At 41.2% G+C, this 13576-nt stretch overlaps 1 protein-coding gene across 2 annotated transcripts in view; it reads right to left on the reverse strand.

Annotated features, from left to right (window-relative positions):
* Positions 1-13576, reverse strand: part of phactr3b (phosphatase and actin regulator 3b) — a 43687-nt gene that overhangs the window by 23980 nt on the left and 6131 nt on the right. The window contains exons 1-5 of one of the 2 annotated variants that reach the window (XM_062395162.1): positions 7239-7419; positions 2643-2801; positions 2406-2480; positions 2146-2286; positions 50-280 (exon numbers count right to left, since the gene is read on the reverse strand). In XM_062395162.1, coding sequence (XP_062251146.1) covers positions 50-280; positions 2146-2286; positions 2406-2480; positions 2643-2796 — 601 coding nt within the window. In that variant the 5' untranslated portion in view covers positions 2797-2801; positions 7239-7419. Of the gene's footprint in view, positions 1-49; positions 281-2145; positions 2287-2405; positions 2481-2642; positions 2802-7238; positions 7420-13576 lie in introns of those variants that run through there. The other variant, XM_062395153.1, reaches the window with a different exon arrangement.

The raw sequence follows: 13576 nt of genomic DNA on the forward strand, positions 1-13576 counted from the left end.
CACAGTAAACCAGTGGGGCTTCTCATCATCGTTACCATGGTGAACTCACCATCAAGGCTGCCCAGTCTGGGGAGCAGTTTGACCGGCATGGTAGGTGGAGGAGGTGTGCTGGCTCGTCTCTGGGGCTTGGCCACGGGCGCCTCCTGTTTCCCTTCAACCGCCATTGCCTTTAGTGCCGACTGCGACTCACTGGGGTCGCTCAGCGAGATGCTTTCGTCTCCTCCATCGTCACTCTGACTGGGGTCCGCCACAGTGTTCGAGTCCTCTGTCACGTCTTGCACTGAAACGCAGCATCAGCGATGGTGAGACGGAGGCTGGGTTTGTTCAGAAAGTCTCTGTCTCCACTTAGTGGACAGTCAGTGACATGGCGTTCCCGTATGAAGCAGGTGCCACTAAAACTGCACCAAAAATACTTTCATATAAAGGCAGGACCAACCAAAACCCCACAAGATTATTCCTAATGATTAATTATCATTTTGTTTTTATAATTAGATGAGCTTTAAAAACGAAAAAAGAAGTGACATACAAAAAAAATAAAACAGGCATAAAATAAAATTAAACAGATAATTTACAAATGAAATAAGGGTAAATACTCCATACTGGATAATAATAACAAAACTACCACTCGATATGGTCACCGACAGGAAGTGGTCATGATCTCTCCCTTGACGTTGTATACCACCTTTAACACTCTACAGGGGTTAGTAGCACTGTTGCCTCATAGCAAGTGGGTCCTGGGTTTGAATCTATCAAGTTCTTCTGTTTTGAGATTGAATGTTCCCCAAACGTCTGCTCTGGTCTCCTGCCACAGCTCAGAGACTTGTACTATAGTTTACGTGGCACCACTGAACTTTACATAGATTTGAGTGTGATTTTCAATGGTAGTCTATCAATCCCAGCCCAACCAATACAGAGGCTGATACTGATCGAGATATTTAGATATATGTGATTGTCGTTTATTTTTTGTACATAAGCTCATGTAACACAAATGCATCCCTTATCGATTTGTGACCAGGTTACTGTAATGGTGACGATGGTTCTCCACAAACCTCGTAGTTTTTTACTCCAGTTTCTTGTTATTTATCAACCAACATATTCACAGATACCGCACTGTACAGAATGGAATACTATAACACTCATTTTTAGTACTATACTGTACTTGAACAATGTATTTTAGGTCATAGTCTAAATATCTTTCAAGTAATGTAACCTCTGTTGTTTCAATGTTTGACCATTTGAGGGCACTGCAGCAAACAAAACACTAGTCTATCATCATCATTACTTAAGGATGACTGTATGCTGGTAAACAGGGGCCTGTTTACACATCCAGCAGATGGTAGACAGCGGCAGCGTTTTTTGGAGTTGTGTTTCAGGCCTTCAGTAAAAGTTAAGTCCAGTATTTGCTTGGTTTTAGCTCTGCTGCTATCTGCATTTACTCCTGTATATGTCTTTCAGTTGGAGAGCAGGGCTTACTGATTTCACTCTTCACTTGGCATTCTATCGGTTGAGGAATTTTAACAGACTTGTTGCAAAACCAAATCCAGGCACAGAAGAAATTATCCACCAGCAGAGGAGAATTCCGAGCAAAGATGTTGGGAATCTGAGTGCACAGTTTGAGCACAGGCAGAGCAAATCTATGGACAAGCAGCTAGTGCAGGGCATTGCCAAATGTGAACGTGTAATCATTAAGTGCTGACCTCAAACTGAAAGACCACGCCGTTGAAAAAAGACAGGAAAAATATATATGTATATATATTATGTTATTTGGTTAAGGGCAGACAGGAAAATGTAGATCTTTAGAGGTTTTTCATTGTAAACAGCTGCTGTCGTCACTGTTGCTGGGGATGACAAAGGGACTGAACTAAAACAGTGAAGCTATGGACCACAAAATAAAAAAAAGGCGGAAGGCTGCTAAAATGCTTTGTAAGCCTGATGGGAACTGCTGTCAAGTCTCATAAAATGATCTGTTAGGTATATGAATAACAGCAGCTTTAAGTTTAGCTATTACTTCTCTCTCCTTCTTACCATCGGCAGATGTAGTTTTCTAAAGCAGCTTTAACCCTTTAACCTAAATATCAAGAAGTGCTTTGTTTTAAACATTTCTCTGTTTATTAAATGTGTTCAAGCCACTGTATTGTACTCTACCTGTTGACGCTTCCAAGTCACTGCCCAGGTCTTCGTTGGTGCTGGCCAGAGGCGCCACAGGCTCCTCATCTCTGTCCTCAGCATCAGAGTGAGTCGGTGTGTCTGGATCTTCACCGTCACCCCCGCAGGCCAGATCTGACTCTGCAAAAAACCCAGTGCACAGAGGAGGAACAAGGGAATGAGTGTGGCATCATGTGGCTAAACAAATTAACTGTGATCAGCCTGGAGTCATGTTTGTGTCCTCATTTCTCATTCTGCACCTGTCTCCGTCTCCTCTGGCTTCCTCCTGACGAGGTCATCTCTCTTATGTCGTGCGGCTGCCTTCTTTTCCATCGCTAAAAACAACAAAAAAACACTTGTGAAACCAGTCTGCTGGATGCCTGGAAAACACGTGGAACCATAAATGCAGCCTTCTTCCCTGCTCCCTGACTGATTCCCCGACCATCAGGTGTTGTTGTTTTGCTATTTTTGCAGCACAAGTCTTACGACACACTCACTTGCTGGAGACTTCAGCTTCTCGTTTTTCTTTTTCCTCCATTTCCAGGGCTTGAAGATGCGTCCCAGGCTGGCCAGCTTGCTGTTGCGGCGTACGGGAGGCGTGCGAACCCCTGAGACCAGGCAACCCGAATGCAGTGCCCTCTGCTGGTCCATCCCATCTGCAACGCCAAACAAACACAGCTGCCTTAAAATGGGATGCAGACAACAAAGGCCTTCGTGCCAACAGGCCGTGGTGACATCAGTCAGCGCTCCAGCGTAGCAGAAGCTACAGAAATGTATTCAATCACTTTTAACACAATTGGCCGAACACTACCAACATCCCATCGTCATGTGAAAGTGGCAAATGTGGGTCAGTAACTGTAAATGCCTTATTGATTGCGGTCTAATTCTGAGGAGCAGCGGGCGAGCGAGCGGTGGGGAGAAGACAGAGAATCGCATTGTTTGTGAATGACTCACATGGTTTCAGGGCAGCCAGACCTTCCTGGTCCCAAACACATGCAGACAATGGGAGGCTTTTAAAAACTCTCTTAAAAGCCACACGGAGGATAAATTCAATCAGCTCCAGCACAACGGCCTCTTCTGAGGTCAGAGCAGATATCTGCAGCCTGCAATCCCCACACATTTTACATGACTTTGGCTGCATTACTGCGTTAGTGACGCTCACAGACGTTTACTGCACTGTTTGACAACAAACAGCAGAGACAGAATGTTATGCATCTTACAGGCTGCTACTGAGAAACAAGCAGATGAGCAACTGGTTTTGCCTCCATGTATAATTTTCAATTGTTTTTTGTACAGTAGATTTTGGTTAAGACAAGAGTTTTGCTTCTATGAGGGAAAGGTCTCGGCTTGAAGTTAAAGGATTAACAGCTTTTTTTCACAAAATGCTCGATAATAGTAGTCAAACATGTTTTTATAACCCTAACCATATCTTTACTTTATGTTATGCCTGTGTAACAGGGAAAAAATATTAAACTAGGGAGGCAACTTACAACAATTTTTTCCTTATCAACCAATCTGCAGATAATTTTATCAGTTGCTTGAGTTATTTCTAAGAACCAAAGTTTGAAAAAATCTTATATATTCAGTAAAAGTCACATGATGATTGTCAGTTCATACATTCACACTTCCTCTCGGGTTCAGTTCTTCACCAACACCTGAAGGAAATGTCTTGAGCTTTAACAGCTAAATGCTCAACTATGTTCCCCAGCTGGCCTCAGACTGGGTCCGTCAGCCAGGTAGTGGACAGAGGCTTTTTGAGGTGTTTTCTAACAACTTAACGAGCTGAAACTCACTATAAACCTCAGTAGAACTGAGCGGAGCAGCCGGTGAGGTAGGTTCATCATTACGAGTGACCTCTTTCACACAGTCACACTGTATTCACACTTGATACAAATTGGTTTTAGCTGCTCGCTCATATTATCTTTCTGTCGACCATGTTACTTTGGTCTTCATGGTTAATCTGCTTGAAAACAGTCTTTTTAGTCATTTTCACCATCTTTTTGGAATGTATTTTCAAAACACTTCCATCATACAAAATATTTCTCATTTGTGAGTTAGAAAGAAAAGGAGATTTATTTTATTTTATTCATTGACTACAGTTTTTAAGTATTATCACAGACAAATAAATGTTGAAGTTTAGTGAGGATAATGTTTTGACAATTGAGAAAAAATTTTCTGTTGGAAAGCCCGGGACCCGCTAAGACCACAGATATGATTATGTTGAATATAATAAATAAACTAGAAGAATATATTATCTGGTTCCAGCAGGTTTGCTGCTTCTCTCTCTTTCTTATAGTTGTAAACTGAATATCTGTTGGGCTTTAGATTGTAAGTCAGACAGAAGTCATTTAAAACACATCAACACAACCCGCTTCATCAATAAAATGTCCATACGGTCTCAATTGAAATTCAACCTCTGCAGCAGTTGGCTTAAATGTGTTGCATTCAATGAACTAACAGGGATTAGAGTGGTGCCAGCCTTGGTGTGGCAGTGCTCTCGTTGAAAGACCATAATAGCAGTGGTGGAAATTAGATAGCCCAAGCAGCTATCTTTGGCTTCCCACTACTCACATTTGGTACTTATCAGCCGTCATAAATGCCAACAATGATTTATCCATAGTAGCATTAAGCAGCTGATAAACTCAGCCTGTCAATGTATTGATTGGGCTGTTCTAACCAATCAATGTTCAAATGTGAAAGAAAAAGAAATAAACAAAATCTCCATACTAGAGGAGCTAAAACCATAAAATACTTGGTCAATGACTCCAAATATGAATTGATGCTGATCAAGAAATTGATAAATAGATTCTCAGACAGTCAGTGGCTGCTCCTCTCAGCGGCCCATCTGACATCTTGGAGCACTTTTAAGTCTACAGGCTAAGCTGTAGTGGACAGATTACAATGATAGAGAGGGAGAGAAGCACTGAGGCCGACTGAAAGGGAGAAAGAGAGAAAGAGAGAAAGAGAGAAAGAGCGAAAGAGAGAAAGAGAGAAAGAGAGAAAGAGAGAAAGAGAGAGAGAGATGTTATAAATGCCCGAACAGATTTATTGAAGTTCCTTGGAGAAAGGACAGAAATAGTCACTCCTACACAGTCTGGCTCCGCCAACAAGCTGACACTTAAGGGAGCGTACAGCTGAGCTGTGGGCTGAGCAGGGATCGCTCCACAAACACTTTCATCCCTGAAATCAATTTCAGCCGCATCTAAATCTACAACATCTGCTCAAATATCTCCCTTACGAAATTAAATACATGCACTCCCATTTACTGGCCAGAGTCTCATAAGAGGAAGACAGAAGGAGAAGTACTGTGAACTAAAAATTGAGATGTTCCACAGGTGAGGATGGATTTGATGGCGGTGGTGAAAGCATTTGGCAGGTGATCACCTGTAGCAGTAGCTAGCACCCAAAGCTAAAGTGCAACATATTCACAATGTGGTTTAACAACATGGTCAAAATCCAGCTAAATAAAAAAAAGAAATCTCCATGTGCACATACCAGCAGGCACCTTTCAACTAGGTGCTACACAGGATTTCAGCACAGATATACAAGGCATCATGTCAGCAGCTACTCACTATCTAAATGTTCAAGGAGGGTTTGCAAATTGATCATTATTGATTAATTTGTCAATTACTTCCTCCATTAATCACTTGATCCAATCTCAGGAAATAGTGGAAAGAACTGCCAATAACCATTCCTAAAGCCCTTCAGGTGATTTTATATGTATTGGCACACAAGAGCAATAATTTAGGTGTTTTGTGATTGAACAACACTTTACTAAAATGGAATCTGTCGTAGAAGCTAGGAAGCTATAGAGACTGCAGCTGCTGCATCTGCATACAGAAGCTGCATCTATCCCTGCATTAACATAACACTGCATTAACATCACAGACATTCAGCCTCTTCTCAAAACACTGGGCCAATCACAACAGAGTTCATCGATCAATGGGCAGCAGCAGCGGTTTTGCCGCCCCGTCTTTATCTGACGCCCTCAGCTGCAGGTCCACCGACATGAGAAGCAGGTCAGTCGCCCAAGTGGTGTGCGCCTGCCTGGGATGCAGCTGAGAATTCAGGTCAGGCCCATAGTAACAGGAGCAGCACAACCCAGGGTCAGGCGGCCGTTGCCATGGTTACCACGCTGGATGCTGCAGGAGGGGAAAAAAAGGCCTCGGAGGAAGAGAAGCACCACGGCATGAGGAATAGGGAGTTGCTGGGCGGATCGGGGAAGGATGCTGCCACACAGAGAGTCGGCGAACCGCAGCCAATCGCGGGCCAGCATGCGACGGTGCATAATGTAAATCAGGGTGCAATTTGCAAGTTATGTTGAAATATTTATCAAAGTGCTTAGGTGGCTGGGGGTTTGGGTGAACGTGAAAATGTCTTCGCTGCAAAGAGTCGTCTTTTCAAGCAGGGAAAAATAAGCTTGAATATCAAAGTCAGAGATAATGTACAGTCCATGTACTGTAACCTGAAGCAGCTGCTCCTGCAGATAAGGAGAGAGCATTCTCCTCACTCACGTTTCTGACAACTTACTGTCATGAGCTATGTTTTAATAAAATAAATGCATGTTGAAATCTATATTATGTAGTAATATTATGCCCATGACAAGTATCCAAAGCAATATTACAGATTTATCACACCCATAACCCTAATCAAAATGAAAATATTATACAAGCCCTGTTTGCTAGAGACTCACTGTACTGCTGTGCTGTTTCCTGAATATTATGATGCAGCCTTTACATAACTCATTTAGATTTAGCATTTTATTACTATGTATTTGTTTTATTATTTCATTATGCTATACACCCCTTATTTTACTTTGTTGATAGAAGTACACTTTACCTGCTGTAGTAAACGTTGTTGTATTTCTTATGGAAACAATAAAAAGCAGAACTAAAAAAAACACAAGAAACGGTGGGAATATTACAGTTATATGATGGTGATATAAATGGGGGTTATAGCAGCACTGAGCACCGTATGGCCACAAGACAAAAAGTACAAGTCCCAGCAGACTCATCACATGATCAACAGCACTTTCAGGGTAAATACATGTGAGGTATGAAATCAGAGAAACAGTGTTGGAGAGTATCTCTTACCTATCACAGCAGACACGCTGCTCGCTTCATGTGTTCACAGGTCGACGCTCTGGAGCGGGGACTGCTGCTGTTTACTTATTGTTTCAAGTAAGAAGCGAACGACTTCAAAACCGGTCCCTGAAACAATGACTCGTTCCAAAATGTGTCAAATCCCGGTGTCACGGCGGCGGTGAAGGTGGGAGCAGGAACACACTCAGGTGGAGCCCACTGCTTTCCATCCGCAGCCATAGTCCGCAGCTCGCTGCTGCCAGTGCTGATGATGGGCCATGCGAGTCCCGCCCCTCCCGCCGGTAGGAGGGGGCCAGATAAACTGACACACGCTCATCCTCCTCGGGCTCTGCCATTGGCTACTGCACCACGTAGTACAGCCAGAGGCGGCCACACGCATCTGGGAGCCCACCCCCCACAGAAAATAACAAATAAAGGCTTATTTTCTAAACCTAAAATGCCTTATGTGCACTTCCAGCTTCATAGGTAGCTGGAGATAATCCAAATATCTCCTTAAATTCAATGCTGCAGTGGCATTTGAGGAGAATCCTTATCCTGCACCTACTATTCTGCAATACATTTTATTATGTGTTAAGTATTATTGTGGTAACCTCAAATAAAAAAATGTAAAGTTAAAGTAACACTGGGCTGTAAAGTATAACATTGCAGATAAAATGTGTCCTGTCACATCTAGAGTATCATTTTAATGGTAACTGCTGACAGCTGTGAAGGATGCAGTCCGTCAGAGTTTACAGGTTCGGCCAGGTTAATAAGTTATTTCTACAATATACAATTTATTACCTTAAACAGTCATATAAAGGTATAAGTTTGTGCTGAGGTTTTTTCAGACAAAACTAGGCGACCACAGAACAGCCTTGAGTACAGAATAGCCTGTGTCATGAATTAACGTGCAGGCTCCAATGAAATCCATTACGTTGACTGTCATTACTTAACTTTAGTGAAATTGTATAGCCACATATAGAAAGAAGATTGAGAAGGCTACAGCAGTTTGACGACAGCTGCAACAATCATAAAGTTCCTTGCATTATGCCATTTATTTGAATAATTATTCTATGTGATTATTCTATAAAATTGTACACATCAAGATCCCTTCAGACCAAAGTGGCATCGTAAAACTGTGTGTTTTGTCTGATCAATAGTCCAAAGCACATCAAAATGAATGTGCCATCACCAAAGACAAGATGAAAAGCTGCACATTTGAGAAAATAAACACTTTTTGACAATTCCTTGAAAAAAAATAATATGATGTAATTGTTTTAAAAAATAGCCCTAACCCTAACCCACAGTCACAAAGTGCATTGGAGATTGAGAAGAGAATAATATGCATGGTTTTGCAGGTATTTAAAGAGCTGGGATTCACAAAATGTCACCCCTAAAAAAGTCAGGGAATCACCAAACTAGTGAGAGAATCCATTCAATAAATGTGTGTGGTCAATGGTAAAGTGGCTAAAAACCTCAGACAAGATTTCATAAAAATATCAGGTCTTCTGCTAAGGTCAGAAATACCACAGGTTATTAAAGATGAAATATACTCACATGCTCCGATCAAAAACCTACTTTTCAGGACTTTATAGAGTCACACAAACCCTGTTACAATAATAGAGAAAGACTGAGTTCATGTTTTTAATTAGATACAGTGCTTATGTTGCTGAAGACCAGTTTTTAAATATGTTTTGTCATCTCTGCTTCATCAGCACAGACGACTAATTACTGAGACAATGTCACTTATGCAAAACCTTTGTGGTTTCAGATCGATTTTCTACAGGGCTGCTCGTACAGGATGGGCCGAGTTACAGTACATCAGAGATGATAACAGTCAGCGGCTGGATTTCTCCTCAGGGACACACCAGCAGTAAACAAAGAATAAAACTGGTGGCGCAGGCTACTCAGAGAACATGAATCTCATTCAATATTTACAAGACTTCATTCAATATGGCCGAGCACATACGGCATGCCAAAAGGTTGTACACACAAATTGTGATCAGCTCGTAAAAAAGTGACACACGACCTCCAGCTTGCCAACCTGATGATGAGGGAATCTCAAGTGACTTCAGTGATGCAGGATCCATTCACCAACTCAAGCAGATGGAAATATTTATCAAGAGCAGAGCTTCAAACTGGGAAGCCAAAGGGCTTAAATCTACACTAACTAAATAGACAGTTTTCTTAGCAAAGTCTTTTTCTCACATTATGAAAAACACTTGTGTATTATTCGTAACATTCGTTATGACTTACTATTTACTTAAATATATGAATTCCACAGCTAGGTTTTGTTAATACTGCTTCAACAGCCTGGATTACTATGAAATGTATTATTATTATACCAATGATTTTCTGTTTCTCTGTTCATATCTACATGTCTGTTCTAATGTCTGTTAGGAATGGGCTGTTTGCTGGGCCTGTGGAAATGCAGAGCTTTTTATGTACAGTCTAAGGTTCAGACTGAAGTTGGAAAACTTAATGTGATCCTACCTGTTTTATCTGCAACTACGATTTTGTAGATTAATTTTTCATGAAAGGAAACTAATGTTCATGTATGTGGCTTGTATATCAGTTTTAATGATGTACTTTACTGCCGTTATTTTTTCATTCATTGCATATCAGCTATTACAGTGTTCTGTTGAGCAATCAACAAAACCTTCAGAACCAAGTTCACAGCTTTTCAAAATAAAGGCTCGGTGATTTAGCTGGATGTCCTTTTACCTATGAATGTCGATGCCCTGATGGAGATCAAAACACATTAGTGAGGTTACTTCTGCCTCCTTAAATTCTCTGTAAATAAGCTATAAAGTATGCATGGTTGGTAGTGGCCACAAGTGTGTGTTTCACTGTGTTTTGTGTGTTTGTGCAAGTGCAGTAAGCTATGTAATTGTTGTGCAGTCACAAGGGAGGTGAGGGAAACTGGAGCAGCACGCTGCACATCAGCAGTATAACTGCTCAAACCTTCAATTATGGAGTGTCCATTTGTGAAGCAATTTGCACCAAAGCACTTTACAATTGATTGCAAACCTCAAACGTGCAGTAATCACATTCACTGGGATGGGAGCTCTCTTGTGTTTCACAGCATAACCGCAGAGTAACTGAATCATGAGGTCATGTACCTGTGACCTACAATAATTTCCAGCTTTGACTTAATAAATGTAATCAAGCATTTGCCAAAGGATTCTTTTGCAAATGGTTTATTAACATGAGGCATATTGTGACTCTGCACATCAACCGTGGATGTTAAACTCATAAGTCAGAGACAGCCCATAATGTATCATCAGATTTAAGTAACTTCATTGTGTTTGACATTTAAGTCCTAAACAGGCTTTGGAGACCGACAGTGCAACCTACATTTCATTTTCATAACTCTGCTGCTGCTCCACTCCAGCGCTGTTCCCCTTTAAATCAGCTGAATCATTCATCAGGTACAGCCAAAACCTGTGAACACTGCGAGCCAATGCAGTGTCACAATGACAAATGGGGGACTGTAGCAGCGGGGAAGACACAGCCTCGACTGTGTAGTGCGTGTGAGCTGCAAACAAAATAGTTTTTCCGGGATTCCTCTGAAGGGGATGTTTCAAGGTTGGGAGGAGGCCAGGTTTCTCAGCTCGACGCCATTCTCCCTGGGCTCTATTCATCATCTTAGTTTATAGAGTGTCAGGTAAAATCATGAAGATGCCATTACAGCCATCCGCAAAACCAAGGTGTCATCTTCAGATTGCTTGGTCTGTCCGACTCACAATCCAAAGCGGTAAGGATTTTCAAGTTAACAATCACATGAAAAATGGAGGAAGGCACCAAGATGCTTACATAAAGGTCGGACCAAGCAAACATGGTGAACATTTCACCTCTGAGCAGTCCACCAAAGTACTCATCAAAGACTCTTGTTAGTCATTGCAGGATATCATTTTGTGATCTGATGGCCCCATCAGCAGAAAGCCAATTTTCATCTTCACATCTTAAAGCTTCCACATAAACAAAAGGAGAGTCATGATTAAGCTAATTAGACACAAACAATCTCTTAAATTAAGCCCATTTTTTCCTGACTACTTTAGCAAAATTAAGGAGTAGGTATTTCATGTCTTGACCAAAGTGGTGGATCCAACATTCGACAGAACAACATCCTCTCAAGGTATGTTTCACCTTTGGACCCGGTGCCTACCGATCACAATTCACACAGCAGCTAGAGGTCTATATCAGGTAAACAAAGATTGTGTAAAACATTTGTATCATATGGACAAATGCATCTCCACTTCTTCCCACTATCCAGATATGAAGCTAAAATACCAGACACAAATGAAACCATTTTGCGCATTTGGAGCCACAGTCCACAGAGTAGTGGGTAGGCGTCGGAGATGGATGTCCACCACATGTCAATTTCAGCTGTCAATCATGATGTGACGCTCAGTTTTTTTATATATTCAATTAACTAATCAAAACTAAACTTACCAGGTAAAAATAGCACTTGAACATACATCAGTGTGATGAGAACTATTTAAAATGACAGAAACTAGCCGTGAGAAAAATTTATTTGGCGAGTACTTTGGCTTTTTTGTTTGGTCCATGTACTATCAATTAACACAGAGTAGGCAGGATATATGACCAATACTTCAGCCAGCCAGTGGTGATCAATATGCTTTGGCTTAACTTTTGGCACTGTCATGTCGTCCATATTTATATACAGTCTATGATGCAGTGAACAAATAACAAAAGATTTACTGTCAACTGAATAATTTGTTCCAACAGTAGATGCTGAAATGAAGCAGGTTGTGCTCCAGACATTATAACAAGTGTGACTGGTGTAGGAGGGAAACTCAAAATTAAGCACTGTTATTGTATTTCGCCCTATTAATAAAAAAAGAACCTTTTAATTTCATATATGTCAAAGTTATCGCTCAAGTCACGTTAAAAAACATTTGGGGGCTGATAAGTAGCTTCCATTTGTTCTTGTTAGTGTCTCTTCAACACTGCTGAGAGAGACTCGTCAGCCCGATTCTCTCCATTCCTACTCTGGGATTTAGCATTTGTTTAATTACATCTGCCGCAGAGACCAAAAGGATATTTTTTTCTAATTAAACCTTCACTAGGCTCTTTCCACTCCCCAGCTCCCTGGGATGTGCAGTGTAGATTTTGTAGAGATGAATGGCTGAAAATAACTCTGCTGGAGGTGGTGAAGAGCCTCTGCCTGTCCAGGGCGTCGGAGTGATCATAACGCTGCCGTTTCCATTCGTCTGAGCCTTATACCCATGTTGATGTGGGATGAGGATGTCAAAAGGATCAGCTGGATGCTGTGGTGTGTTCTCCTGAGCAACATATTGCTTCTCGTCGTCTCTGAAAGGAATTAGGTCAGCCCATGCAACATTCATAAAAGATACATCGTGTGTAAATGGCTGACAGCTTAAGTCGAGTCCCCCAACATGCCTGACCCACTCACAGGGTATCAGCCTGTGCTTAACACATAGTCTTTTTTTTCCTTAAAATCAATCATATAATGGGCACCCTCAGGAGGTTACACTGTTCTTGCAGACATGTGAGAGCAATTCCAGGATATTAAACCCTGTAAGAATACTTAATAAAAGGGCACACACGCAGAATAACATCTATTTAAATCATAAAGGCAGGATTGCCTGAGAACATGTCATGGAGAGCACAATGGAGAATAAAAGCCAAGCTCTGTTGGTGAAAGACGTAAGTGGCACACAGAGAAGTAAACACAAGCCACAAGATTTGATCTCTTTGGGCAAAACTTCACCACTGCTCTGTTTTTAATACAGCAGACTATAGCAGCATTTTTTAAGTCCTACAGTATGTGTGACATCCTTGTTGTTTACGGATCCCAGATTGTTTAGTTGTTGGGGGAGGGGGGAAACGGTGTGTGTGTTTGTGTGTCACAGGGGTGGGGGTAGTACAGCTTCACCATGTCTGTTCGTGCATCTGTTCAGTCTGTACATGGAGACAAACACATTCAAGGATCATTTCGTTCTCTTCTCTGCTTTTTAATTGTCAAACCGAATTCACACATTGTTGCATCCTGTCATATCAGACAATTTGATTCATGGAGACCAAATCACCCCAAAGCTCAATATTGACATATATATATATATATATATATATATATCAATATTGAGCTATATATATATATATATATGATGATCTATGATATATAAGTCGGCCTGTATCTTTTTCCGTTCTGTTTACTTATTAAGTGTTTAACACTAATTTCAAGGCATTTTCAGCAATATACCCACAAAACCATGTTATAGTATTTGTCAACTCCATTGGACATAGTTAGCATCTAGCTAATGAATATATAATCAACACCTTTTGATTAAATTTTGCATTAA

This window comes from Platichthys flesus, chromosome 2 (assembly GCF_949316205.1).
Source record: "Platichthys flesus chromosome 2, fPlaFle2.1, whole genome shotgun sequence".
Classification (NCBI taxonomy): Eukaryota; Metazoa; Chordata; class Actinopteri; order Pleuronectiformes; family Pleuronectidae; genus Platichthys; species Platichthys flesus.